General features: G+C 41.1%; 1 protein-coding gene across 1 annotated transcript; it reads right to left on the reverse strand.

Annotated features, from left to right (window-relative positions):
- Positions 1–1,439: 1,439 nt before the first annotated feature.
- On the reverse strand, positions 1,440–26,330 carry LOC141001638 (plasma membrane calcium-transporting ATPase 1-like). Its single transcript, XM_073472780.1, has 20 exons — positions 26,120–26,330; positions 21,097–21,294; positions 19,131–19,388; positions 17,634–17,759; positions 15,959–16,162; positions 15,696–15,722; positions 12,237–12,383; positions 10,642–10,856; positions 10,044–10,286; positions 6,909–7,150; positions 6,591–6,828; positions 5,662–5,841; positions 5,438–5,525; positions 5,134–5,240; positions 4,440–4,631; positions 3,053–3,266; positions 2,632–2,843; positions 2,430–2,537; positions 2,028–2,216; positions 1,440–1,826 (listed from the first exon to the last, which is right to left on the reverse strand). The coding sequence occupies exons 1-20, from the start codon at positions 26,313–26,315 to the stop codon at positions 1,440–1,442; spliced, it is 3,771 nt and encodes a 1,256-aa protein (XP_073328881.1). The 5' UTR covers positions 26,316–26,330.
- Positions 26,331–27,626: the final 1,296 nt, after the last annotated feature.

The raw sequence follows: 27,626 nt of genomic DNA on the forward strand, positions 1-27,626 counted from the left end.
CTAAAAATGATAAAAACAACTAAACAAATTTCAACCTCATTATATGTAATTTTAAAACAAGTTTCTGCTAAAATTCTGCCCTAAAAATTGCCACTTTATTCTGAAAATATTAGATCTTGCTATTCCTGTAATATCTAAACGTTCTTCTTGTGGAATCATAAAAAAAAAATTAAACTTAAGTCTGGAAAAACATAAAAAGGTTGTCAGAATGTTAAAATTTGTGAATAAAACAACTTTATTCGACGACTTTACACTCAGTAATACTTTTTATATTAAGCCTTTTTCTTCGAAAACCAGGTTTTTTCATATTACTTTATTTCAACTTTTTCTTGTTTTCAAAACTTTATTTCTACTTTATTTTCCAAAAATCTCAGATATATCTTTGGCTTTCAGTGTACCTGATACTCTGCTGTCACTGTGTTTCTCTCATCCAACACCTCTCTGATTTGATCTTTGCTGTCAACGTTGGCTCTGACGGTACTTGTTAAATCATAAGCTTACAGCCTTGTTTAATTTTTAACCTCCTACATTGTTTTTTTACACTCTCTTGGAAAGTAAAACTCCCTTTGTCACTAAAAGGCCTGTCAGTCTTTCTCCTCCAAACCTTGACTGAGAACTGAACAAATAAACAACCTTTGTGAGATAAAATAAGGACTTTTATCCTCAAGACATTATTTCATTTGGTTAATATTTAACAGATATTTTGTAAAGTATTTCTGTCAGCCTCAAGATTACTTTATTAATGCGAGTGTTCTGATCATTACCCCTGAGTGCCACTAATGCATTTTTGGGACAGCTTTGTTGCCACCATCACCTAATTGATCAAGCTGCGTCACAAACATCCCGCTCTGGAAATTGTTTTTAACTTTTAATAACTTTCGTAAAATCCAACATAAGACATATACTTTGAACTTTTCTGTCTACAAACACACGTATCTGTAAGAATAAACATCCCCCCTCCTTAAAATTGACTGACTCTAAACATTTCAGTCACAGATCCTTAAAGTTTAACCTCGACACAAAACTAACCAGAGCTCGTCACCATCTGCTCGTTTGCTCACAAACTGCAGATTAAAATGAGCTCTGACTACGTCTGAACATCAACATGATTATTTACAGATCAGAAACTGATTATTGGTCGATCACCTCACAAACACTCTTCTCCTAAACAACAACTGTAGAGTTCATGTCTACTACGTTAAAGAAGGAAACATCAGTCTGTGTGAACCTGCCGCCGTCGTCGCCACTCTGTACACAAACACAAACGAAACACTTCTGCTTCCTGGATTCTAAAAAACAGCAGGTGAACTCCTGACGAGAACCAATCACACGCGTCTGTTTTTAAAATGTTTTTTTCATTCTTTGGCTCTCAGAAGAACCACAAACACAGTACGAACAGACCATCGTAACAGGAAGTGGTCAGGTCAGGGGGTGGGGCTTCAAAGGGAGGTCTCTAGACTGTGCAGGGGGCTCCCCGGACATGGCGGCAGCCCCGCTGAGTTGGGTGGGATGAACCCGGAGCCCCTGGAGCCGTCCTTATGAAGCGGGACGACGCGGTCCATGGCGTTGTTGTTCTGGTTTGGTGAGGACGGGAGAGGCTGCAAGTTGGACAGTCCAGTGAGTGGCGGAGGGATGAAGATGGAGTTCCGTTTGGTGGGGGCTTCGTCCTCGCCCTCTACCTCATCAATCAGGGGTATCTGAGGCTCCGAGTCCTCGATGCGGAACTCAGGGTGATTCATGAAGTTGTGTATGGAGCTGCGAGATTCGGGCGTCTCCAGACCTTCGTACGGAGACACGCTGTCTCTGAAAGCGTTCACCACACGAATCTGACAGACAAGGAAAAACAGTTCAAGGTTTAAAGGAAGACCAGTGTGTTGTGTACTAAAGGGAAAATCTCAACTGTGTCTGTTCTGACTATGGATCATAATCATATTGTGATTCCAAAGTTATAACAACCCAAAGTCAGAATAGACGCTGTTATGACAATACGACCCAGGTAACACTTTCATTTAAAGGTGAAAACATACCTGCGTCTGGATGCGGTTGAGGCCGCGGCACCAGAGCACGTGGCCGTGCCTCAGCTCCATCTCAGCGTGGTCGATCTCATCCTGGTCCTTCATCTCCTCCAGCTCCTCCTCAGGGATCTCTTCCTGCTGCGTGCCATGACCTGCTGTCTTCAGGAACTTCAGCCAGCTGGTAGGGATGCTGGACACCAGCTGAGAGGGAGACAGACACAAATATTACACTCCTAATAATTAACGTGTCCATGCAGGTGTTATGTTTGCATCACCGGCAATTAAAGCAAGAGCAGATAGACACCTTGACTGCATTTGACCCGTTTGGCTGGAGACCTTTGTTGCATGCCATCCCTTCTCTTTTTCCCCTCACAACCTGTCTACGTTCAAAAATAATGGTGAAAAGCGTCTTACCTGTCCCCACAGGAGGCTGCCGATGCCGAAGAAGAGACACCACAGCCACTGCTCGGGGGTCAGACTCACACAGCTGAATGGTTTACCACCAAACTGGACGATGACGACCTACAGGAGGAAAGCGAGACGTCGTCATACAGGTAATTACTTTGCAAGGTGAACCTGACCAGGTGCGACGACTGCCTCGTCCCTCACAGATTACCTGTATGAGGAGGGTTCCAAAGACGATGGAGCAGAAGATGGGGTTGTTGAAAACGCCCTCAAAGACGTTCCTCTCGCCGTGGATCTTGCGAGCATTGAGCTCGTTAAAGATCTGCATCAGGACAAACGTGTTGAAGACGATGGTGTAGTGTTCGGAGGGCGGGGCATGGAGGGGTGCGTCTCTGCCGCTGTCAATATCAAACATCTTCTCACCTGTGGGAGGGAAAAGGTGTGTATATACGGTTTATTGTCAGGGACCTTCCCTTCCCTGTATAAGTGCTTTTCTGTACAGCCTGAATGGAAACATGATATTGGAAAATCCTTATCTGCGTCTCAATGGACAGCTAAGATAGAGAATAATGTGGATATGTGGCTCTAAACTCAAAAACTATTTAAACTTAAGCCGTGGTGCGTTCACTGACCAACAAAGAGCAGGGTGAAGATTGTGGTCAGCTGGTAAACACCGTGTCCCAGGATGTTCTTCATCATGGTGCGGGAAATGAGCGGTTTCTTGCGGCCGTACGGGTTCCTGAGCAGCAGTGCCTCGGTTGGCGGCTCGGTGGCGAGAGCGAGCGAAGCGAAGGTGTCCATAATGAGGTTGACCCACAACATCTGCACAGCTTTCAGAGGAGAGTCCTGAAAACACACACACACACATCTACAGTCAGTGTCTGTCCAACCAATCTGGACTTTCAGAACTTCTGATTGAACCGAATTCAGCGTTTTTCGTTGACTTTTAGAGGTTATACTGATTGCATGACTTTTTTGTGTTATTTGTCGTTTTGTTTGTTTTCAGCTCTCAGAGTCTCTGCTGCCAACTGCAGCCTGGACAATCTTGAAAAAGAGATTTCTAATGTTTAAAGTCTGGTTTATTTCCAGAGGAACGACACTTAACAACAATATTGTTCTCAAAGGACATGCCAGCAACTTGTATAGTTCAATCACTATTGTTGTGTGAGTGTGTGGGTTAATGAGAGGGTTTCTGTAAAAATGCTACAGTACATAATACAGTACATACTGTATTATTATTGATTCAGTCATTTGCAGTGTTTATTTTACTTTAACCTTAAAGCCTCTGAAAACATGAAATATTCTTGACTCAATAAGCAACAATTACAATTCAACACTCACACAACTGTTGCAAAACTCTGTTTTGTGCATGGAAGTAAGTGATAAACCTTTTCCCATCTAAATGAAACCCACAGTATGTCATTTCTACCACTAGAGGTCTCTCAATCAAAACAAAGTAAACAATAGTCATAGTTTGATGATGTTGAGTGATGTAGCGTGGGATCATGGGAGTTGTCATCTTCACTAATAAACAACCACCATTGCTGATGAAAGTCTATCTGAAGTGACTCAGGTAGAAATGTTCAAAGACGAGGTACTGTAAGTTTTATTTACGTTAAGTTTCGTCACGCTTGCTGACTCTCTGAGGCATCATCTTAGGTTTCCCCCAGAAGTTTTAGTGACAGGTGACCAAGTCAAACGCACTGTTAACAGATCTCTCTGGGTTTGAACATTGTCAGAAACATTTGGGATAATGTAAGAACCCAACGTAACAAAATAAATGGAAATGTTACTTATTATATCTTTAACATGTCTAAAAAGCAGAAAAATCTGAATCCTGTTAGTCTTAATTGTCCATTTGATGATAAAATCTCTAAGCCAGGAACCACCTGATGTTCTGTTTGGAGGGGAGGAAACCCCCACACCACTGTCAGTTGGACTGGCCTATTTTACTGTCAAATGTTTCTGATATTTTGTCCACCCCTCATGTAGGCAGCAGAGGTGTCAGATGGCTCTGACCTGGGTGATGCAGGCTCCGGTGAAGGCCACGATGACGGCGACCACATTGACAGTGAGCTGGAACTGCAGGAACTTGGAGATGCTGTCGTAGACGTTCCTGCCCCACATCACGGCCTTCACGATGCTGCTGAAGTTATCGTCTGTCAGGATGATATCAGATGCCTCCTTCGCCACATCCGTCCCCGCGATGCCCTGCAGAAACACATTTACTGTGGTGTTGCACTTACTGCAGATACTTTATGGTGATAAATTTGCTTGTGAAATTGGCAAATTTGTTCATTTCTATTATCGTTTTCAGCCACAACTGTAATGTTTAAAGATGTATAGTTAAACATGGTGTTCCTACTTTTCTAGTGTACTTATTTTATGTACTGTGTTGCTTTGCTACCATCGTTCATAAACCAGATCTTGGGTGAACTCAAGCTGTTTTCTTTAATCTGTAGCCAAACAGGTCTCCGACCTAATATTGGTGAAAGTTTGTTATTATATGAAAGCATCAAACATTCATTTTACATGAATGAGATGTATACACACTTGTACTATATGTATGCCATGTGACATGACATCGCAACATTGTGATTGGCTCTATAATCGCCTAATCTGACACAATGACCATCGTATCAAACATAAGTATCCTGTAGTCTGAACCCGGCTATAGAAGCAGCACTTTGATGGCATTGGTGACGATCATTACCATGGCGAAGCCGACGTCCGCTTTCTTGAGGGCGGGACCGTCATTTGTTCCGTCTCCAGTTACCGCGACAACCTGCCTCTGCTCCAACACAGTGCTGTCGATGATACCTGAGATAACGACACACAGACACACAGATGACGATGAAGGTGTGCACTCTAAATTTCAACACATGCTTACATTTTCTTTAATTCACTCTATTTTATTCATTTTAATGTTTACATGCACATAAGTCTAAACTTTGCTGTTCAAATAAATTTGCATGTCTCGCTACCACTCTCTTTGACATGGTTAAAGTGTGTCTAACCTTTGACCAGAGTGTGTTTGTCCGTTGGAGACGATCGGGCGAGGACTCTCAGCTTTGGCCAAATCTTATCAATACGCTCCTGCTCAATCTGCAGAGAAAGAGAGAAGAGTTTCAGCTGCATACATACATTTCCTCAGTTTATCAGATTAATCTAAAGTGTTAGATTGATGAAAGACTTGAGGAGAGACACTGCTGTCTTTTGGTCCAGTCTGTGTTCGTCTCACCTCTCCGAGCTCATTGCGGATTCGTCGGTTGAACTCTTTCCCCTCCATGCACAGGAAGTCGTCTCCAGGTTGCAGGATGCCACATTTGATGGCGATGGCCCGGGCAGTGTTGATGTTGTCTCCGGTCACCATGCGGACAGTGATCCCGGCCCGCTGGCATTTTCTGATGGCATCTGGTACCTGAGGAGAGGAGACCACCAGAGGAAACAACAACAGTGACACATGTTGAGGTTAACAGAGTGCTCTGGACAGATGACAGAAAACTGAAGAAATAAAGAAGAGCCATTTTAATTGGCTGTCAACACTGGCAAGGCTCTCGCACAGCTTGAAATAATCTACACACAAACTAAAAGAATAGTAAATCTGGCCGATCACACTGTTTTGTAGCCTGTATCAGTGCAGGATCTTGAATGTAATGTGCAATACTGAAAATGCAGCAGTAATTTCAAACTCTCTGCGGGCTGCAGTTTGTTTTACTAGATTAACTTCACTCTGAGGTTAGAGGAGATGAATCTGCACATTTTCTGCAGGGCTGTAAAAGTGACCAATAAACTTTCCTTCCCTTGTGACAGAACATTTGTCCTGTTGCTTATAGGATTTGAGGACCTCAGTTTGTGGTCTCTTTACATTCTGCACTGCAGAGCCGTCAAAAATTGATTTTATTAATGCTAAAATAATTTCCTTTAAAATGCTATTTAGCGTACAGCGTTCTGAACAATCTCTCCAGCGGCTCCTAAAAGGGTTAGACACCTCTGGGGCTCTCCTAAATACCAGAACAGAGAAGAGTCAGACTGATTGAATAAAATGCAGGCTATAATTTTACAAGAGAGACTCCTGAAATAAGAATGGACTGCAGTGATTTAGGGAGCTGAGTAGTGACTCATACCGTGTGTATTTTGACTGTGATTGTAAACACAGGGATGACGTACCTCAGGTCGAACAGGGTCCTCAATGCCAACGACGCCGATGCAGGTGAGCCCAGTGAGGATGTGTGCCTCGTCGTCCCACTCAGGCTCTCCTTCAGAGGCAGGGAAGTCTCTGTAGGCAAGGCAGATTGTCCTTAGGCCCTCGCCTGCCATCGGCTCAATCACCTTCTTGACCAGATCGTCTCGGTCCCGAGGTTTGAAGACTTTGGCCTCGCCGCTGGCCAGCAGGATCTTACAGCACCTGGAACCACAGAAAGGAGTCATGTGATCATCATGTGACTGAGCACAGAGCTGTGTGAGCAGCAGCAGCAGTGAACCTACTTCCTGAGCAGGATCTCAGAGGCCCCCTTGCTGAACATTCGGTAGCTGCCATCATGGTTCTTCAGCACGGTGCTCATGGATTTCCTCACAGAGTTGAAGGTGTAGACCTTGAACAGTTTCTCCTCTGGGTATTCGTTGCGGACGGTCTGGTAGTCTCTGTGCAGGTCGAGGGAGAGTCCCAGTAAGGCACATTCAGTCTTGTTCCCCACCTGGCGAGCCAGCCCGCCCTCCTTCTCTGGAGGCTGCAGAGAAAATGTGAAGTCACAGTTAGACTTTTAGTTTAGAACGACAACTCAGCACTTTACATGGTGTAGGAATTAAACTCACAACAAAAAACAGCCACCAGACCACCACCTCCCACCAGACCACCAACTGTCACTGTCTGCTTTCTGCCTGCTTGTTCAGCGTCAAGCATACTTAGATTCCTTTTATTTTACTGCTTTTGAAGCTCTTCACAGTTTCATGTTATATTTCAGGGTTACTCTTTCCTAAACAGCCTGCACACAGCCTCAGACAGGACCCTTCTTAAATCAGATTAAAGGCTGCAGGGGATCGTGTTGTTGGCACGACAGCTTTTGAATGAATCCCACCAAATCACCACCTTCCTTTAAATCACATTTTAAACAGCTGTACAGCTGCACTCATCGTTTTCTGCCTTGTTGATTTTATTTTACAGTTATTGCTTTTGTTTGTTTTGTGTTTTTCACTTTGTAACATTGGTTTTGAGAACAGTTTTTCAAAATGAACTCTTTCTACAGGCTGTAGTGTGTTTATGATCCTCTCACTCCTCCATGACTACATGTTGCTACTTGTCACATTGATCATGAAGGTGACACGACTATATAGAGTAAATGGGCTCCAATAGAGCGCTAAAGTCAAGCCCCTTCCAGTGGACCTCAAGGGACCTTATTTCAGACTAAACAGCCAACAGGTGTGTTAGTGACGTCGTCTCATTGAAAGGTCACCAAAACCCATAACTTAAACATTGTAGAGCTGCTCCTGTATATTAGCAGCTCACAGAACTGACCAACTCTCCTTTCACATAACTGCAGTTGTCAATATGTCCAGATATATTGTGATTTTCATCTTTTTTAGTACCTTTTCTGTGCCGAGTTGGCGGCCATGTTGGTGTTGGTGATGTGTGTTGAGTGAGACGATGTAATTCACTGAGCAGTTTAACACTAAGACTAGATGACTTTTTTTTACTTTAATTACGACAAACTGCGACTTTCTTGACTTGGAAAATAATCTTTTAAATTGACAGACATCATATATCTAGTTCATGGCACAATTAAAACGGGATAAAAAAATTATTTGTCTCTCTTCATTCACTACCATACGAAGATTTTCTAAAATAAGGTCCCACGCAGTTCACCAGAAGGGGCGTGACTTCAGCTCTCTATATAGCAGTGAGGAAGTGACTGTGTTTGCTACTTCAGCACCACGGACAGCACCATGGGTTTTAATAATACACAGCACAGTCAGTCCGCTGATGTGACTGGTGGTGGGAAAAATCAGTTTAGTTGGATATAGATAATAATTAATGGAAAATATCTGAAAATAATTTTAAAAATATATTTGCGTGTGATTAAAGTCGTGTTTAGGAAGAGGTAGGATAAACTGATTATCGTAAACTTTGAGATAACTTTCAAGATTATAATACCTTTGTGCACTGGACTCATGTTATTCAAACTGCACTTCCTGGATCAGATTTCATCTACTAACCCAATACGACGAGACCACACCAGCACAGACAGGGCTGTTTTCACTCTGAACACCTGCCAAGACTTTGGAGTAGAGCTGAAACAATTTCTCAATTAATATTCAACTAACAGGAAAAATAATTAGCGACTGCAGCTGACGATCTATTAATCATTTAAGCCGTTTATCAAATATTCTCTTTGCCCTGAATTTGCCACCTTTGTCATGTGTGACAGTAACCTGAATATCTTTGGGTTTTGGATTGTTAGTCAGACAAAGCGAGACATTTGATGACGTCCTCTTTGGCTTTTAGAAAGTGCGATGGGCATTTTTCACTGTCCTCTGACATTTTACAGACCACTGGTCTCATACCTTTTCAGCTAGTGACCCTTTATAGCCAGACAATGTTCACTGCCAACCATTCATCACAGGCTGTCTATGAGCTGTGAGCAGTTTAACCAAAGAGGGACCTAAACTTCTCACATAGTTTCAGTAGAAAAGTCATGAGGACCTCAAAACTCTCCAGTCTTAAAAAAGAAAAAAGAAAATATTTGAGAAAAAAGTAGACTAAACATTTTGTGTAGCAGCACATTTCATCTTTCTCATCCATCTTGTTAATCATCTCATGATCCCATAGGTTCATTAGGTTGGGAGCCACTGTTATACTGGACAATTCACCAATCAATCCAGAAAACAATCGCACTAATGTGGGGTCTAGGCAGAGAAGATGTTTTTGTTATCATTGTTCTGTCTTCTTCTTTCTTCTTTTTCTTCACTAAAATTGTTTTTGCAGAAGACTTAAAGTCACCAAAATGGGCAGGTGGGTTGCAAATTCTGGCCACAACTCAGGCACATAACATGACCTCAAGGTAACAATCAAGATGACAGCTTAAAAAACAATTTGGCTCAGAGTCAAAATCGTTTCATCATTTCAGTCTCTCAACCCCTCTGCATCTTTGCTCCAACGGTCTTCAGTTCAAAACAAATGTAGTCATGTGTCTTCATTGAAGGATATAAGCTACATCAAATGCTTCTGAAAGTAAATCTATATACTTAGACAGAGCATCAGCATATAGTGGTGACAATGATGAATTATTTATTATTATTTTTTGAGTTTTGCTTTTTTTCTTTGTTAATAAGAAACAAGCACCCAAATGCTCACAATCTACTCGGACCCCGATGGTGCAACTTGCAGCTACACCTGATCCTGAAAACGAGAGTGACAGAAATAATTCTAATGATAACACTTGCTGGTTTAACTCTTGTAGCTAAACCCGTTTGTCTCCCGTGTGCTCTGATCTGTGCAGTGGATCCAGGAGGCAGTGATCAGATGAGTCCTGAGCTGCCGTGGCACCTCTCCAAACCAACCTTCTCTCTAGTCCAAATGCTTAACTCACAGTGCCTCCTGAATGGACAGATATTTTTACAGCTCACCATAATCTTTGTGGTGTAGGCGCAGTTGACTCCAATGCCCAGGACAAGGAGGTCAAGGATCTTGGCAGGAATCAGGTCCGGCTCTGGCACCTTTTTGCAGTAGCGCCCTGCAACGTAGGCCTGCACCACTGTCATTCGATTCATAGTGAGCGTGCCCGTCTTGTCGGAGCAGATGGCCGTGGCGTTGCCCATCGTCTCGCAGGCGTCCAGGTGGCGGACCAGGTTATTGTCCTTCATCATTTTCTGAAAAAGTAGGAAAGCAGTGTTTGAGTCTGAGTAGTTTGTTTTGACTAAAGACATTTAAAGAATTAAAGTGTCAAATGGGCCAATAAGGATTTTTCTAGGTTACTGCTCGACATAGGAGGGCAATTAACAATATTATGAAAACTGATCATCCACTGAATGCTAAGAATAATATTAAAATGCAATGGGAAATTTGATTTGAAATATTAGACATATCACTAACGTCCGTTTAGCTTCCACTAAACAAAATTTTTAAGAAATTATAAATCATATGGAAAACAGGAAAAAGAAAAGAACTTTATGTGTCTGTATATGTTCAAGGTGACAGGTTATATAATGCTTTATACAGACAGACCTTGACTGAATAGGCCAGGGAGATGGTGACAGCCAGAGGGAGACCTTCAGGCACGGCCACCACCAGCACCGTCACACCGATGATGAAGAACTTGACCAAGAACTGCACGTAGATGGGCGTACACTCGCTGGTCCACGGAACCCCCTGAATCCAGAACGTATCGATCAGGAAGCGAGTGATGAGGATGAGGACGACGAGAGCCGACATGAATAGACCTGAAGACACAAACAGACAGGCCGACAGAGAGTTTAGTTCAGCTATAACCCTGATCATGAGTACAACAGATAAAGTGTCAGTGAGGACCAGTGAAGAGTCTTCTGGGCCAGGGCTAAACTGAGACTGAAACCAGTGAACAGCCCCTGTGTGGGAGTGAGATGTCACTGTTTTACCCAACTCTCAGACACAAAGAGAATATGACGCTGTGTTGTAGTTTTCTGACAGATGTGATTTGTATTAGTAATTGTATGCTTAAGTGTGAAATATGTAGGAATTTTAGTATAAAGCATAAAAAAATAACAACAAATATTGACAAAAGGTGACGTTTGACATTAAAGTCCATGAAGTTAGCATGCTAGTTAGCTAGAAGTTAGCCCCAAGAATGACCCCCGAGCTCCTGTTATAGTGGTATATAAACATAAAGATGCATTTGTAGCTCCTGGAAAGCTGCATTTTCCCCAAAAAAGCAGGAGACTGCAAGAACAGGGCCTTTCTGGTTAGAGTGTGCATTTTTGCCCGGTTCTTCAGTGGGTTTCCTCCAGGTACCCCCCCCCCACCATCAAAACAGGCACATTAGGCTGATTCTCCAATCAGTGCCCTTGACAACTGGCAAAGAGTCTGGAGTTGGTCCCCGGGCACTAGGGTTAACCCGTGCCCACTGCTCCCTCGGGATAGATTAAAAGAACCAGTTTCAATATGTTGTACATTGTATGATATGAGATCTAATAAAGATTTTTTTTCCTTCTTGTTCTCAATAGAACATGTGCTCTCTTTTCCAACCTGCACAAGATCAGTCAAAATGTTCGTGTCCATGAACATCTCTCCTCCCACAGAATGTCTCCTGCAACTCTCCTCCTCTTGACTGGCGTTTTTTCATCCTTACATACATATGAACCTAACTCTACTGTTGTCTCAGTACTATGTAGTTTTGGAGAATAAATCTAAACTCAAAATTTTAATATTTACAATATAAATGAGGTAATAATACAAACTCAGAAATATTACTTTTTTCCATAACTGTATAAACAAGCTGTTCTCAGAGGAAAACAAATACCCCCAGAACACTGTTTGAAGCTAGAGAAGGTGGCAGGGTCCGCCTCATATAAACAAAGTAAAACAGTATGAAATTGTCCTTTAAGGTCAGTTTGTTTATTTAGTTTGTTAATGAAGATCTTCCTCGTCTGATTAATTTAATAATAATAATAATAATAATAATTATAATAATTATATCTTGGTTTTATATAGCGCCTTTCAAGAATGCCAAAGGATGCTTTGCATTACAGTGGGCACAGACAAAAAAAACCACCAAAAAATAATAGTTGAATCTGATCTAATCTAATATTCACATGTTCATAATTTATCTTATTCTCTGTTTGTACCTGCTTTGCCGATCTGCACAGCCAATTTGGTCAGCTTCCCCTGGAGGACAGACTTCTCCTTTTTAGGAAGCTTTTGTTTCTTCTTGTCTGGTTCATCGTCCTCGTTGAGCGGCTGCATCTCCACAGTGCCTCCGTCCTTCTTTTTTCCTACAGAGGACACAGGAAGTCAGTAAAACATTCAACCATCAAAACTGATACTTCAAGTTCAGTCAGGCTGATTTAATTCATATCGACCTACCATAGATTCTGAAATAAAAGCCAGATTTTGAATAATGTCTCACTCTCAAACAGGACAATTGCCGATTTTTAACCAGCTTTGTATCACTCAAAGTATATACAAATGACTGATGTCAAACTTCTATCTATTTTGCTGGCACCCAGAGCCTCACACACTTTTCAATCTGCCGAAAATGACTCAAAATGCGTCATATGGTGGATTTTAGGGCTGTTGTATCAACTACAGATTGTATTTACGCATAATATTTATGCCAGAATGCACATTCACAGAGAGGATAGTGGGATTGAGAGAGATGCCCGGCCCCTGTCTCTCTCTCAGATTGGGTGAGTGGCGTCTCAATAAGCTCTGATCAAACTGTCTAAACTGGGCAGTATACAACTAATTACAACTGAAAACCAAGATTCTGCCACTACACTGCCTGTTTCTCATCTAAAATGCTTATTTTAGTGTACTCTTTTGCTGTAATAGAGAAAGATCGTGAACCGGAGGTGGCCGCCATATTGTTCCTGTATTGTGAAAACGGAGGCTGAAAAACCTCTGTTCAAACTGTTAAACAAGGCAGTGTTGATCAAATATGAATCAAGATCCTGTTCATTGTCTATTTCTCGCCTAAAATGTTTTCAGAAACATATTTTAGTGTACTGTTTATCTGTAATGCAATATTGTTTGTTACTAGCTGGGCACCTTACTGTTTCCTGTTTCAAAATGGACTCCGAGGCAAAAGCAAGCACCGCCCAACTCTCAGTACGTCAGCCATCAGCGGGAGTTGTTATTAGAGTGCTTTCTGGTTGTTGTAGGTTTTCTACCTTTTGAGCAAGAGGGAACACCACTCCCCTTTCCCTCTGTTTCCTCTGGTCAAATATTTGTGTATTTCTTCTGCATGAACAGCCCAGTTTTAAGCAAGAGCCATCTTTCCAGCAGTGAATTACTTCTTTAATTAATCGACAGGTAAAAAGTCGGTGGAAAAAACGGCTTCGTGTTGATGGTTTGAAACTTGAAATTAATTTGCTCATTGCTTAAATTTTTTTTGCTCACATGTAATTTTCAAGATGGTATTTGGTTGCAATCGTTAGTTGCAGTCCACATAAAGTGACCTGGATGAGTTGAAAAAGTTATTTATTACCATTAACCCTGATAATAAGTAAGGGAAGCAATATTGTGGTCTTGGGTGATTTACAGGTGCAGCAACAAGTCTGAGACAAAAATCACTTTGTAATTTCTATTAGCTATCAAGATTAGGGCTAGACCGATTATCAGTCTAGTAACTAGTTACTTAAGTTGAATAACTGAGGTGGAGTGAAAGTGTTAAGTAGCAGAAAATGGAAGCAAAGTACCTCAAAATTGTACATACTTAACTTATACTTAATAAATTGTAGTTGGTAACGTTCCATCATTGGTTATTCTCAACTTTGAGACTAAGATTTTCATTTTTCTCGTAAATGTTTCAAATATAATGATTGGTCTGATCAGCCGATATCAGTCGACCCCTAATCAACATCTCAACATTTAAACGCTCAGAAATAAAATACAAAACATCTTCTTTTTTTCAACATGGACGCTCCATGTTGTTTCCACACTACAACTTAGAAATCTCATGAACACACTGAAGAACGACTTCCCAACACAGGAAATGAGACCATCCGAGAAGCACGTGAACGCAGGGAGAGTGTGTGACTAGACGACCAGTGGAGGGCGGGGCCATGATGTTGTGTGTGAACAGGTAGGTGGTGTTTGTCTAATCCAGGTCTGGCTTTATTGTGCTGTGTTGGTTAACTTCTACAGAATCAGAGCAGACTTCCAAACTACTAACCAACCAGACTACGTTATCTCTGTTCCCTCCGAATCGCCGCAGAATTAACGGCACTACAAACAGACTCAGCTGACTCGGTAGCTCTTTGACAGAGAGTGAGGGTATCTGCAGGTGTGTGTGTGTGTGTGTGTGTGTGTGTGTGTGTTTGTTTCTGTGTGTGAGCGTGCTGATCCCAGCTCAGTAATGAGGTTATTAGTGGACAGGCAGGCAGCAGCAGCAGGCAGGAGAAGAAAGCAGCTGCCGAGCTTAAGGCCGATAATCTGCTTGGTCCTAATCACCACCAACAGAGTCAGGGGCACCTGCTGCTGCTGATCAGACCACAGGGACATACACTGAACCATGTGGGACCGAAGGGACCAGGAGGACCTGCCAGGGACCGGGAAACACATTCGTACACAGGTAGAGCCAGGAGTCTCACTGACCCCTGGTATCCTGCAAGATCTTTGACCAATCTGATCACAACCACCTCTTGCAAAGCAACAGAGATTTTACTATTGATTGATTTATTATTCTGCATCACATGTTGAACAGCACATATTGGTTCGACAACAGCGTCAGATGGCATATCTGATATCATGGTGTTAGTGTTGAACAAGCCGTCATGGCTGAGTGGGTTGCAGAAAGGGACTTTCACTCTGTAGACCAGGGTTCATATCGCGTTTAGAATATGTTATTATACTCTTTACTCACTATTTTTACATTACGGTCGCTATTATATTCAGTTTCCTTTCAGGTGTCTGTTTCTGTGAGACAGAGAACTCGCCACTTGTATACTCACAGCTGGAACTGCAAGGGGCTATACTATCAGACTATAGAGTGGTGTAGTCTGTAGTCCTAAAACAAAGAAATAGTTGTGCTCGTGTATGAGCAACCGTACCGTGCCTAAGCAAGCCTAACCGTACATGAGCACGGTATGGAGCACTCACACTAGTCAAACAAACTGGACTTTGGGGGGTCAAACGTGCTTGGCCTCGTGTGAGTGCGCCCTTACTTCTAGCAATTTAATTTACACTTCGAAAATCACAAAAGTGGGGTTCATCTGTGAAGATGATCCGCTGAACAAAACATGTAAGTATCATAAAGTTGACACAGAGATTATTTCCGGCGATATCCCAAAATCCAATTCAAAATAGGCTTTTTGTTAAGGGAACCAGGGTGATGCTAACTTCCAGGTTAGCTTACAAAAATACATCATCGCTACACCTCTTGAAGTAGAAAGTAGGTTTTATAAGACAGGATGGGCCGGGGCTAGCAGGTTAGCTTCAATGTTCACATCCCTAATTGATCTACAGTGACCAGTGCAGCTGTGAATAAACCACGGTGGACAGAGAGACTGAAAAGGCTGCTACGCAACAACCTTCACATCCACTCAGAGTCACTTATGATAACTCACAGTACCGAAGCTGCTCACCTTTCTTGCCTTTTTCATCCTTTTTACCTGCAAAGGAAAAACATGCAACAACAGCTATAAGTCAGTCATACAAAACTTTTATAAAACATTAAAAGAGCCAAAAACCATAGATATGTTATGAACAAATCAAGAAAAATATGTCCCTTGATATACATTTTTTATACTATATGGTTCTACACTTACCGTTAATGGTAGTGTGTGTGTGTCTCAGTTCTGTTATGTGGCTGATCAACTAATTTCAACTTATTCTACTCTCAACTTACTTTTCTTGTCCTTCTTCTCTTTCTTTTTCCGCTCCTCTTTCTTCTTCTCTTTCTCCTTCTTCCTCTTCTCTTTTTCGGCCTTCTCCTCACCGTCACCATCACCGTCCTCACCGGCACCGAGCAGCGTGAAGATGATTCCAGTCTGAGAGTTCACACCTACAGCGGTCACCAACACCTTGCCGGAGCCTTCCATCACATGGGTACCTGAGAAATCGAAATATACACAGTTATCAAACATGGTACTATAGATGAGGAGGGATCACATGATACTAACCTAACCAAAGACTAAAGTTACGGACTAAAATACGGAAATGAGCCACATCTCCCTGGCACAGTTTGTACAGCATGTACCTGTGGCCAACAGGTTAGATTTGAACCCCGGGCCGGTGCGACAAGGCCAAGGCCTCTGTACAAGAGGGCAATCTACCAACTGATCTGCCAGGGCACCTTGACAGTTGTGATGTGATTGTATTGTTTGATACCATGTAAATGTTGAAATTTAATTTTATACATACATCAATTACTTTATGTATGAAATGTAAGTACAACATTAATCATATGCATTTTATTTGAAGGTGGACCCCTAAGTGTAACCAAGGCATCAACTAATGAGGATCCCAATAAACAATGAATAATTTCACTATCGTTATTTCATCTGCTCTGTGCACACTACAAGTTTCGCATCTCTGTCCTTCCTGGAAGTTGGATAACTCTTCTATTGTCTTCCTTTTCTTTCCACTGAGGCTCTACGGATAGAGGATGCCGTGTTTGGGCATAATTAAATAAAACTGCCCGATAAGAAGAGTCAGCGAGCAACCTAAAAAAAATACCACCCAGTTCTCATCGAGTCACATGGGTCCAACTTTTATCTCTCTCTTATAGTAGACACAAAGTGGTCGGTGGATGACATGTGACAAAATCACAGCCTAAATTCAAACCTGTAACTTTGGCCTCTTTGACAATTATTTTGTAGATACTCGCTTGAGTCGAGCTCATGTTTGTGTGGCAGTCGGCATTGCTCTCCGACACATCACTGGGAGCTGTGGACAGATCTACTGCTCGCAAAGAGGAAGGCCAGTGAAAAAGAATTTGCAGGAAAAGTCCCAAGTGATGGTTGATGGTGGATATTCTTACCCTAACCCTAACCAATGTCACTGCTCACTCATGATTTTTCCACCTTGAGAAAAAAATGTTTTGCGGACAGTATGCATGTTGTTTCCCCCTTGTCTCCATATTCTTCTTGTCTTTGACACTAAATCAGTTATCTGAATGCAGATGTTGTTTGGGAGAAGGTGAAAGAGGATGTGGTTGAATCGTACGTCCCACAGAAAACAGACCCATGAGCCAATCATCAACATGCAGTTGGTGTTTTTTCTAGAGGCACACTTTACTGTTACTGAGGTGACTTTCCCTTAAATACTAACTTTGTCTTCATGTCTTTTCCACACTGAGTCAATATAAAAATATTGTAATTTCTGCAGTATCTTATCTTCAAAGTTGTATTATTTCAGTGTAGGAAGAGTTTTACTAGGTCCGTAGGTGTGAAAAACAGAGAGACGTCCAATTTAACAGTGGAAAATCAGCAGCACAAACTGGCTGGTAATGGTTGACAATGACAGCTCGGGTCAGACTGAACTTGGCTGTAATTTGAGGTGAGTGGAGTAGAGTGAAGCACCTGATAGCAACATGGGGTCTTTGTCGAGAGTCTTCTTGACGTGGTCCGACTCTCCGGTCAGAGAGCTCTCGTCAATTTTCAGATCGTTACCCTGAATCAGGATGCCATCAGCAGGGAGGAGGTCACCTGGTAAAAATCAACACACACAGGTACACTGTAACAACAGCTCACGCTCATCAGGTCATTGTGTTACATCATCATTTCATTGTCTGTCCATCACGTGACGAGTAAAGGAGAGAAAAGTGTCACTAATTCAGCAGTGGAAAGGCAGAGTTGTGTTTTCTCACGATTATTAGTCACTAAACTATAAACTGTTGACACAAACAGACACAAATCAAAAACAAGGAATTATATACAGACTTTTTCATAATTTTTTCATCTTAATATTTAATGGTCCCCAAAAGAAAATTGCTTCCGGTCACTATAACAAAACTAAAATAATCTGATCTGCTGACAGTGAGCTCTGTGGGTAATCCAGAAGAACAAGGGAATCACTGCTGTTCAGTTTTTCATAAGTAGTGGTGGTTTGCAACAAAGTACAATTTTAAGGTGTGTACTGTACTTGAGTATTTCATTTTTCTGCCTCTTTATACTTCTACTTCACTAGATCTTAGAGGTAAACATTGTACTTTTTACTCCACTAAACTTATTTTTGGTAACTTAAGTAACTAGTTACTTTGCAGATTCAGATAATTAATTATGTACATAAAACAAAAATCAAATATTATGAACAATGACAATATATTTTTATAGTTTAAAGGGGCTATGTGGAACTTCTGTGTTTAGTTTATGTTAACAGACTCAATTCCTAAAGTAACATTAGCTACTGTTGCTCGGAGCGGAGAGAGGCACAGAGACGAGGCACTCGAGAAAGTGCATAAAGTCACAACCTTTTGACTGTCACAGAAAATCTGATCCAAGACCAGCTGCATTAAACAACTTCAATAGGCAACCGAGGGAGCCGGGGAAGGTCTAATTTTCCATGTCACGTTACAATCTGCTCACATATGTCAAATAAAAAAGTTATTAATAGATGTACATTGCTACAAATTGTTACACAGAGCCACTTTAAGCTACCCAAAACTATATAACTATAATGTAATCTTTACAAGCTGCATCAATTAAGTGATTAACACATAATGAACATCAATAATTATAATATGAATATCATCTGATGAAAGGGGCCACTTTGCATAATGAAAACTTGTAGTTTGTGATTTTGAATGCAGATCTAAGTACTTCCACTACTGTTCATATGGAGTGTTTCAATTCTTTGAGCACTAAAAATTATATTCTGGTTGAAATCAGAAACTATCAAATCAAAAAATAAGTCAACAATTTTATGCATCTGACCAAATATTTGATGTCGACTGACATGTTTTGTAACCCTGGTGCTACATTTCTGACCAGGCCATAAAAAGTGCTGTTTGATATCATGCTCTAATCATCACTCAGGGTAAACTTGTACACACAAGTGCAAGCTTTTTGCTCTCTCACCATATTTGACTTGTGCGATGTCTCCTACGACGATCTCTGACACTTTGATCTGTATCACCTGCCCCCCTCGTACCACGGTGAACTTCTGCTCCTGCTCGATGCGGCTCTGGAGGCCACGGAACTGCTTCTCTTTGCTCCAGTCGTTGAAGGCCGTAACAAGGACCACACACACCACAGACAGCAGGATGGCTGCGCCTTCGATCCATCCAGCCTCCGCCTCACCCTCATCCTCCACACCGCCAGCTGCCCTGCCACAATCTGAACAGATACAACACAGGCTGGAGGTTTAGTTTTCTAAACGTATGTCAATGGTTAGCTAAAATATCCTGCTTCTGTACACCTGGCACTCAAAACAGTGCAGCCTGACAGAAAGTGACCTCTGACCTTCCTGTAAAGGAGGATCCAGGTTCCAAGTCTGTCTAACTTTGGAAAGAGATACTGCTGCTGGAAAAGATAGGAACAGTCTCTCCCTGCTTTACTGATTTTTTCAAACAAGCCTGTTCCTTGAATTTAAAAATCTTTGCCAAGGGTGACCTGTACAAGGCAGCACTGTCTTATAAAACCTACAGGTTACCATAAAACATGCAATATCAAATCCAGCAGGACTTGTCAGGATGTTATCAGGACTGACCCCCCCCCCCCAACACTAGAAGTCAGATGCAGCCTGGCTTTGGTGAACTGACCTTTCTATTATGAACGGAAGCTACTTTAATGATTAATGATACCAACATTTACACGTCATATGACTGACAAAAGAGAGAGAGAGAGAAACAGAGACCGTGCTTGTTTCTCTCCTTGCATATGGAAATGAAACTTAGCTTTTATTTAGTACTATTGTAACATTTATTTCAATATAGCTGTGTGGCTCATCAGTAAAGTGTATGAACTATGCTGCATACTGGACTCTACTGACAGTGATAATCAGAGATGAAGCTGTGACACGTGAGTCCAAAACAAAGAAACTAAATAAGCATGTCTCCTGTAGAGTTTAGCTGAGCTCTGACCAGGACACGCATCTTATTCTGATTGTGCATAAATCTGATGTTTTCACATCACAGTTGATAATCATGTCACATGATAGTAAACTTGAGTCTAACAAAGCTGAGATTTGACCTGTAGGCTGTTACATGTTAGTCTGAGGCAGTTGAAGATAAGGATAATAGAGTATTTATCATACTCGAACTTTTGATGGAAAGCACAAGTAATATTACTGAATATATTCAAAAATGAATAAATGTCTGCAGATAAGAAACTGTGTGAGCATAATTTCCATGAACCAGTGTTATCGTAGATAGTGCTGATGCAACAAGAAGCATCACAGGAACTGACTGAAGCCTGATGACAAGACAACAGAAAACCGGAAGCATCAAACGTCTGATCAACTTACAGCTTTGCTAACATCTCACCATAATGTCCCTGTAAACACTCTCATCAGTGAGACGCCTGGTTACTCAGAGGCTCATAAAACCCTGATTCCAGAAAAAACTTGGTTAAAATGTCAATTAAAACAGAATTCAATCATTTGCAAACAAACTGTGTTTACCAACAACAGTTTTCTGAAGTGTTCCTGAGCCCATGTAGTAATATCCCTGAGCCTTTCGAGGATGCTCCTTTCATACCCAATCAAGATACTACCACCTGTTACCAATGAACCTGTTTACCTGTGGAATATTTCAAACAGGTGTTTTTGGATTCAACAACTTTCACAGTCTTTTGTCGCTCCTGTCTCAACTTGAAGTTTGAAATAAGTTGCTACCATCAAAATCAGAATAAGCAGATATTTACAATCAATCAATTCACTAGATGTGGTAAAACATTATATATATTGTCTTTGTACCGTTTTCACATGAGTTTTTGTCATAGAGGGTTAGCAATTGATCGAAATTTGTTTATTTTGTTTTACAGAATGTTTTTTGGGAATCAGGGTTGTAAGGTTGCATTAGAACAAATAAAAAGATAAACTCACTTTGTCTCTCAGCACCCGGCGGTCTATAGAAAGAAAGGCCTAGTGAAATGATGGCTGCCACCTCCAGGATGATGAGCGTGACATCCTGCAGGGCTTCCCACACTAACTGCACAAAGGTTTTTGGCTTTTTAGGAGGAATGAGGTTCTGTCCAAACACCTCTTGTCTTCTGTCGATGTCCTCCGAGTTTCCATCTAAACCTGCAACAGGAGACACAAAGACAACATCAGTGACATGGCCCCCTTTGATCCTGACTTACACCATTAAACCAAGTTCATATGTAATCTAACATCTGTTGATCCAAGATGATGCTTAATCCTAACCAATTCACATTTTTTAAACTCACTTTCAGAATGAACTGGAGTCAACTGTATTGAACCCCAAAGATTTTTTGCTTTGCTTTTCTTTGCTCAAACATATCGATGTTTATTAAATTCTAGAGGAGAAAGCAAACTCTACCAAAGATCCCACATCTGTCAGGCTATATTTTCCGCAAGTATGTCGAAAATGACACAGCCGATGTTTAAAATATTTCCTTCTGCTAGCCTTAATAAAGAGGTCAGAGTGTCATTCATAAATTATGTTTTTTTTATTAGATCTAAATACATTTTTCTTTAACAACAACAAGGAAACTACTGTGAACATGTGTTACAAAATAAGAATATGACATCCCACTGTGCCGTTAATGTTTACTGATCTGATTTGTCTCATAAACATGTTGGGTTTTTATAGCCACATGTGCTCTAGCTCACTGGTGATAATCTGAATCTCCACATAGTTCATATCTATATATTAAAGAAATATAATGATGCAACATTATGAACTTCAAGGCATTTCAATGCTCTCTTTTTCAGGAACACTCTGATCACCTCTGAGCAGCTCCACTGGAGCAGCTGGGGTTAAATGGTCATTATGTAGTTATGGAGAAGAAATTCAAACTCTGATTTTTAATATTTGCAATAATAATAGAAATATTTGTTTTTTCAATAACTGAATAAACAAGCTGTTCTCAGGGGAAAATAAGGTCCCCAGAACTCTGTTTGAAGCTAGAAAGGTGGCAGGGTCCGCCACATATAAACAAAGTAAAACAGCATGAAATTGTGTTGTCCTTTAAGGTCAGTTTGTTTATTCAGACATGAAAACAAAGAGAGTTTGTTTATTTAGTTTGTTTAGGCATAAACAAATCAGTCAATGAAGATCTTTCTCTTCTGATTAAAATGATTTACTCCAAACTACATAGTGCACCTTAAAGGGCCTTGGCCTTGTTTTATTGTCAGAGACAACAGAGAAAGATTCCAGTCAGTTATTAGTCAGAGCCCACAGTGAAAACATGAACATATAAGTTCTACTCTCACTGTACTTAAGTTCATACTTCAAACTACTATGCGAATGAAAAAAATATATAGAATAGTCATGTAATGCTAAACTCTAGGCTTCAAAGTGGTAGTCAACAAACAGAGACATCATGGTAGGTTTACACTCAGTAAAACCAGACTGTTGCTTTCCTCTCTAACTCAAGCAGCGAGCCGCACTTTACAAATTATCATGACACCCAAACAACATAGAAGTAATGTAAGGAACCGTTTTGGTTTAACACCAAAGAAGTATTATAGAGGCTGTATGTTTTAGCAATTTACATGTATTAATCACTGGATTGTAGCGTGACAGGAAAAATGAGACCTTTCCTATCTCTCTCAGTCGCCTATACAAGCCTATTAGATGATTTGCTTTGTCTTTGTGCCTCTCTGCGCTCCGCTAACAGAGAGCAACAGTAGCTAATGTTAGTTTAGAAATGGAGTCTGCTTACATACAATTAATGTCCGGCCTCCAGCACAAGACAGAGCCCCTTTTAGTCATAATTGTGTGTGCAAGTGCCATACATTAACTTAATTCGACAGTGAGTAACAGAAGCTCGACAGAAATGCAGTGGAGACTGTAATAACAACGTAGTTCAGGATGAGGCTAAGTGGGTAGTATTATAGTATTATATAGTAAAACTAATTTGAACAACTTAAAGTGTTAATTTTGATCATTTGAACCTGGTTTCTGACAATGGAAATGTGACACATGGTGTTTGTGTCTCTGCAGTGGTGTGGTGTGGTGTCGGAGCAGAGAGCAGACTGGTTTCCTCTGTGGAACAGGACACGTCGAGGCATGCTCAGATCCCTCCGGACACACTGCAGCTGCTGCACTTCTGCAGCTGACTCGGTCAGTCTGAACACACTTTTAAACCCTTTGTGTCGTCTGAAAATGAAACTCAGTGAGCTGAGCACTGAGCATGCTCCGTGCTTTCAGGTGAGTGGATTCACACTGAAAGTTAATGGCTCTGCCCCCCAGCTGTCACCACAGAGACACGCAAAGAAGTGTGATGGATTTTCCACTGATTTCAAGCTGCTGCTGACATTTTACCTCTCTGACAGCAGGAGACGATATGCTGAAGGTGTTTACTGAGCGTGTGCAAGATGGAAAGACTGAATGAAATAATGATGAGGAGGAAAATGTCAAAGGGCAGACAGATGAGGCACACTGAGTCCATCAAGCAACATTGAGTCCACTGAGACACACTGAATCCACCGGCAGCAGGTCATTCTGGGACACATCACAGCAGCACAATGTCAAAACAGTAAGGTTTGGCTGATTTCAACAGTGATGGACAAAGTCGACTTTGATGGAAATGAACTGTAACTAAGGGGTGTATGGAAGGAAGGAAATCAGTCTACAAACAGATAATTTATGTGATCAACTTCTGATTTGTAACTAGAATGGCACTCAGTAGAGCGCATACTTCCGCAAAGGCCCAACAGTCCCCTTTAATTCAATCAAACCTAATTATATCAAATAAAACATATTTAAATCTGCTAGATCTGGATTTTTATTTGGATTTGCATCAAATTGTACTCACATAGAGACACGAGCCTCCTAAATAACATATATACAGTCCTCTACATTTATATTTATATTTATTTTATTTTATTTTACTTATCCTATTTTATTGTATTTTATTTTATTTTATTTTTATTGTATTCTATTGTATTTTGTTCTATTCCTATCTTTATTTTCTATTTTTAGGTAAGAGTTTATTGTGAACTGTATGTTGCTGGAAATTCAATTTCCCTGAGGGAGTTATCCTAACGGGATCAATAAAGTGAAGTCTAAGTCTAAAATACACCTGATTTGTTTCATCAATATGCATGCATTATAACCTGAGAAACGAATGAAAATGTCAATAAACACAGTTTCTCTCAATGTTAATGCCAGTGAGAAATAATTCCTTTATCTGGATCCATACCAAAAGTTAATGGAGTCTATTCTGGGCCGAGACCCATCCTCCATCCAAGTCTCATGGAAATCCGTTCAGTAGGTTTCTGTGTAATCCTGCTGACAAACCAATCAACCAACCAATCAACAGGCAGATACAGGCCAAAAAGTTCCCTCCTTGGTGGAGGTAATAAAAGGGCTAACAGATACAAACAGCAGCTCAGCGTTCTGTCTAAACCTGCAGTCACAGTCGGGTCATGGACTCTACGTTTAGCATGGAAAGTAAAATGCAGAACTCCTCCGGTCATCCTCTGCATGAGAGCACAGAGAACACACCCTCCAGGGTTCAGCAGAGGTCACTGAGTCATTATGTAGAAAAGCTTTACATGAGCAGCACTGCCTCCACAACATTTAGCATTATTATCGTGGTGGCTTTTTAAGGATTGCTTTGTAAGTTTTACCTTTGTCGTAAAGGTGACTGTGGATAAAAAGTACCTAGACGGCTGGGAGGAGGTTTGCAGCCAGATCATAAACGGAGACATTAACATTTCATGCTGGTCAGCAAACAGTGACACAATTAGGGCCCTATTTTCACAGCACAAGCAGTGTATGGACAGTTTGGTATTTTTCCTGGCTTTGAAATACGCTTTGCCCATCTGTGTGGTATTTTGGTGCCCAGCACTGTGTGCACAGTTCACAGGTGGAAGGTCATTTAAAAAGGCGACAAAATGCTTTGTATTGTTGTTGGTATTTTGGTGTAAATGGGGTCTCAGATACTGAGAATAGAAGTCTCAGAGCTCTAGTATATCACCCTGTTGCAACTTTGGTGATTTTATCGACAAGTACACTAAAGAAATCCTTGCAGCTTCACTGAAGAAGCTTCTTTCCATTTGTGGAGATTATCATCATGCTTAAAGTGACTGGCAGTGAACTATTACAGAGCTACATAGTATTCAGTTTACTGTAGTAATGTATGGTTGTGAAAAATGCGCAGAAGTGATGAGTTAGTGTGGCTTTACTGTGATAAAATGAATGTAACTGGCGGCAGAAACAATGAATTTTAAAATGCACTTAATGTGGATTGATGATATCTGGCTGATACCTGATCCGCTCTAATAAGGTCACTATCACCGCCAATACCACAAACTGATTCAATGAGCGATGCATCCCTGGTTGAAGACACACACTGTGATTTTCTTACAGCATCTGCAACCATTTCCTCTCAAGTTGAACAAAAGTTAAATGACTTCCTTCTCTAAAGCATTCTCACTCAACCTTCACCGCTTCACTAAAACTGTCTCAGAGACAAGATATATCATCTCGTCCTCGATGTGTGAATCCTCCATTTGAATTTTTCTTAATTTAAATGCAGTATTAATGGACTGGAACATGCTCTGTTTGTCTTACGTTGTCCTGGAGCTGACAGGCAGCAGAGCAGGGTCAACAGAGGCTGCAGGTCACAGTTGACGTTGACCATCTGACAGTCAACAGTCCCCCGAGTCAAACTGAACCAAATATGTCCTCTGTTGGTTTAATGGTGCCCGCTCCGGGGGTAGGGGTCAGTGAGTCACTGTGAAGGGCCCTAAAACATCATTTCACAGCAGAGTGGCTCTGACACAAAACACCAAACTGTATTTAGGGTGGAGCGTCACACTGCCTGTGGTTGAACTACAGTTCAGTTTCATATTTCTGGGGCCGTGATGCTCCAGCTGGCAGTCAGCCGTGTTGTTTTAGAAAGACTGAGCCAGAGTAATTAACCATATTTACCTTCGACAGGTGACGTCCTCAGTCTGGCACACAGTCCGTTAACATCTCCATAACACTCCTGGATCCTGGTGACTGACTCTGCTCCCCTCAGCTCCATGAGCGAGCGCAGCTCCTGCAGCGAGCAGCTGAACTCCACCTCATGGTTGGCCTCGCCACGTCGGCCATGTTTGGACCCACGAAAAGAGTTGTTGGCCATGTCTTCTTCCTCTGGGACTCAACAGAGGCCTTCCCAAAAAACACAGACTCAGTGGTCGGCCTGAGTTGCAGATCTGGCCTGACGGGGACTGTGTGACTGTAAGTGAGAAGACAGGTCATTTCAGAGGTCTCATGGGAAAACAAATAATTAACTGTAGGGGAAAATGTAGAAATATCACCACACACAGGGTGAGAGTGGACACAGAGGTCATGTATATTACGTATAAAATAATCAATAAAGTGATGTTCAAAGTAATAAAGAGAGAAAGCGTTATGTCAGCAATAATGTATGCACATTCATTTACGATTTTCTTTCTTTTTTTTTTTACCTCAGTTAGCTTTAAATCATTAATTTGAAGAACAATAAGAATTATCAAGATATAAATCAGTGAAAATATTTGTAATATTCAAATATCATCCAGACCTTTTAGCAATCAGTTATTGAAGAAAATGAGTTTGACATGAGTCAAAGTTAATGTTGCTTAATGAGCTTTTGCTGAATTTAACTGAAGAACTTCAATCACTCAGAGTGATAGAGACAGTGTAAATAAAAAACTATTCCATATCCGTATCTGACCCATCGAAGAACCAACACCAGCTCTGCAGTAGTAAATCACAGAGGTAAAAATAAACTTAGCGACTAAAATTACTCTGGGCAGCAGGGTACATTATAAATGTGTATACAGCTTGTTACATCATCTCACCTCGTTATTAAAGGTACACTATGTAGTTTTGGGGAAGAAGTTTTAATCAGAAGAAAGATCTTCATTGACTGAATTTTTTTTTTATGCCTAAACAAACTAAATAAACAAACTCTCCTTGTTTTCTTGACTGAATAAACAAACTGACCATAAGGACAGCACAATATCATACTCTTTTATTTTGTTTATATGTGGCGGACCCTGCCACATTTTCTAGCTTCAAACAGTGTTCTGGGACCTTATTATCCTCTGAGAACAGCTTGTTTATTCAGTTATGGAAAAAAAATCTGAGTTTGTATTATTACCTTATATATATTGTCAGTATTAAAATTCTAATTTTGAATTTCTTCTCTAAAACTACATCATGCACCTTCAATCAGCTGTATAAGTGAAAAGCCCTCAATCAACCTAGTAACTGTGAGGCAAGTCAGACAAGACCTGATCAAACCTCCATTCAGCAGGCTGTTCTGTTCTCAAAACACCAGCTAACAAACAATAATAGGTACATTTTAACTGTTGATTCACTGTGAACAGATTGAGTCTGAATAGATACTTGTGTGTGGTGTTGAGTGTTGTGCCCGCTGGTGTGTGAACCGAAGCCTTTATATTTG

This window comes from Pagrus major, chromosome 8 (assembly GCF_040436345.1).
Source record: "Pagrus major chromosome 8, Pma_NU_1.0".
NCBI classification, from domain to species: domain Eukaryota; kingdom Metazoa; phylum Chordata; class Actinopteri; order Spariformes; family Sparidae; genus Pagrus; species Pagrus major.

Bases quoted from the DNA above. Each gene is read 5' to 3' on its own strand.
- LOC141001638 (XM_073472780.1), bottom strand. From the start codon at position 26,315: ATGGCCAACAACTCTTTTCGTGGGTCCAAACATGGCCGACGTGGCGAG. The intron at 5,842-6,590 runs GTACGTCATCCC...TCCTCTCCTCAG, and splicing joins AGGACCCTGTTCGACCTGAG to GTACCAGATGCCATCAGAAA. The intron at 3,267-4,439 runs GTCAGAGCCATC...GTGTGTTTTCAG, and splicing joins CCGGAGCCTGCATCACCCAG to GACTCTCCTCTGAAAGCTGT.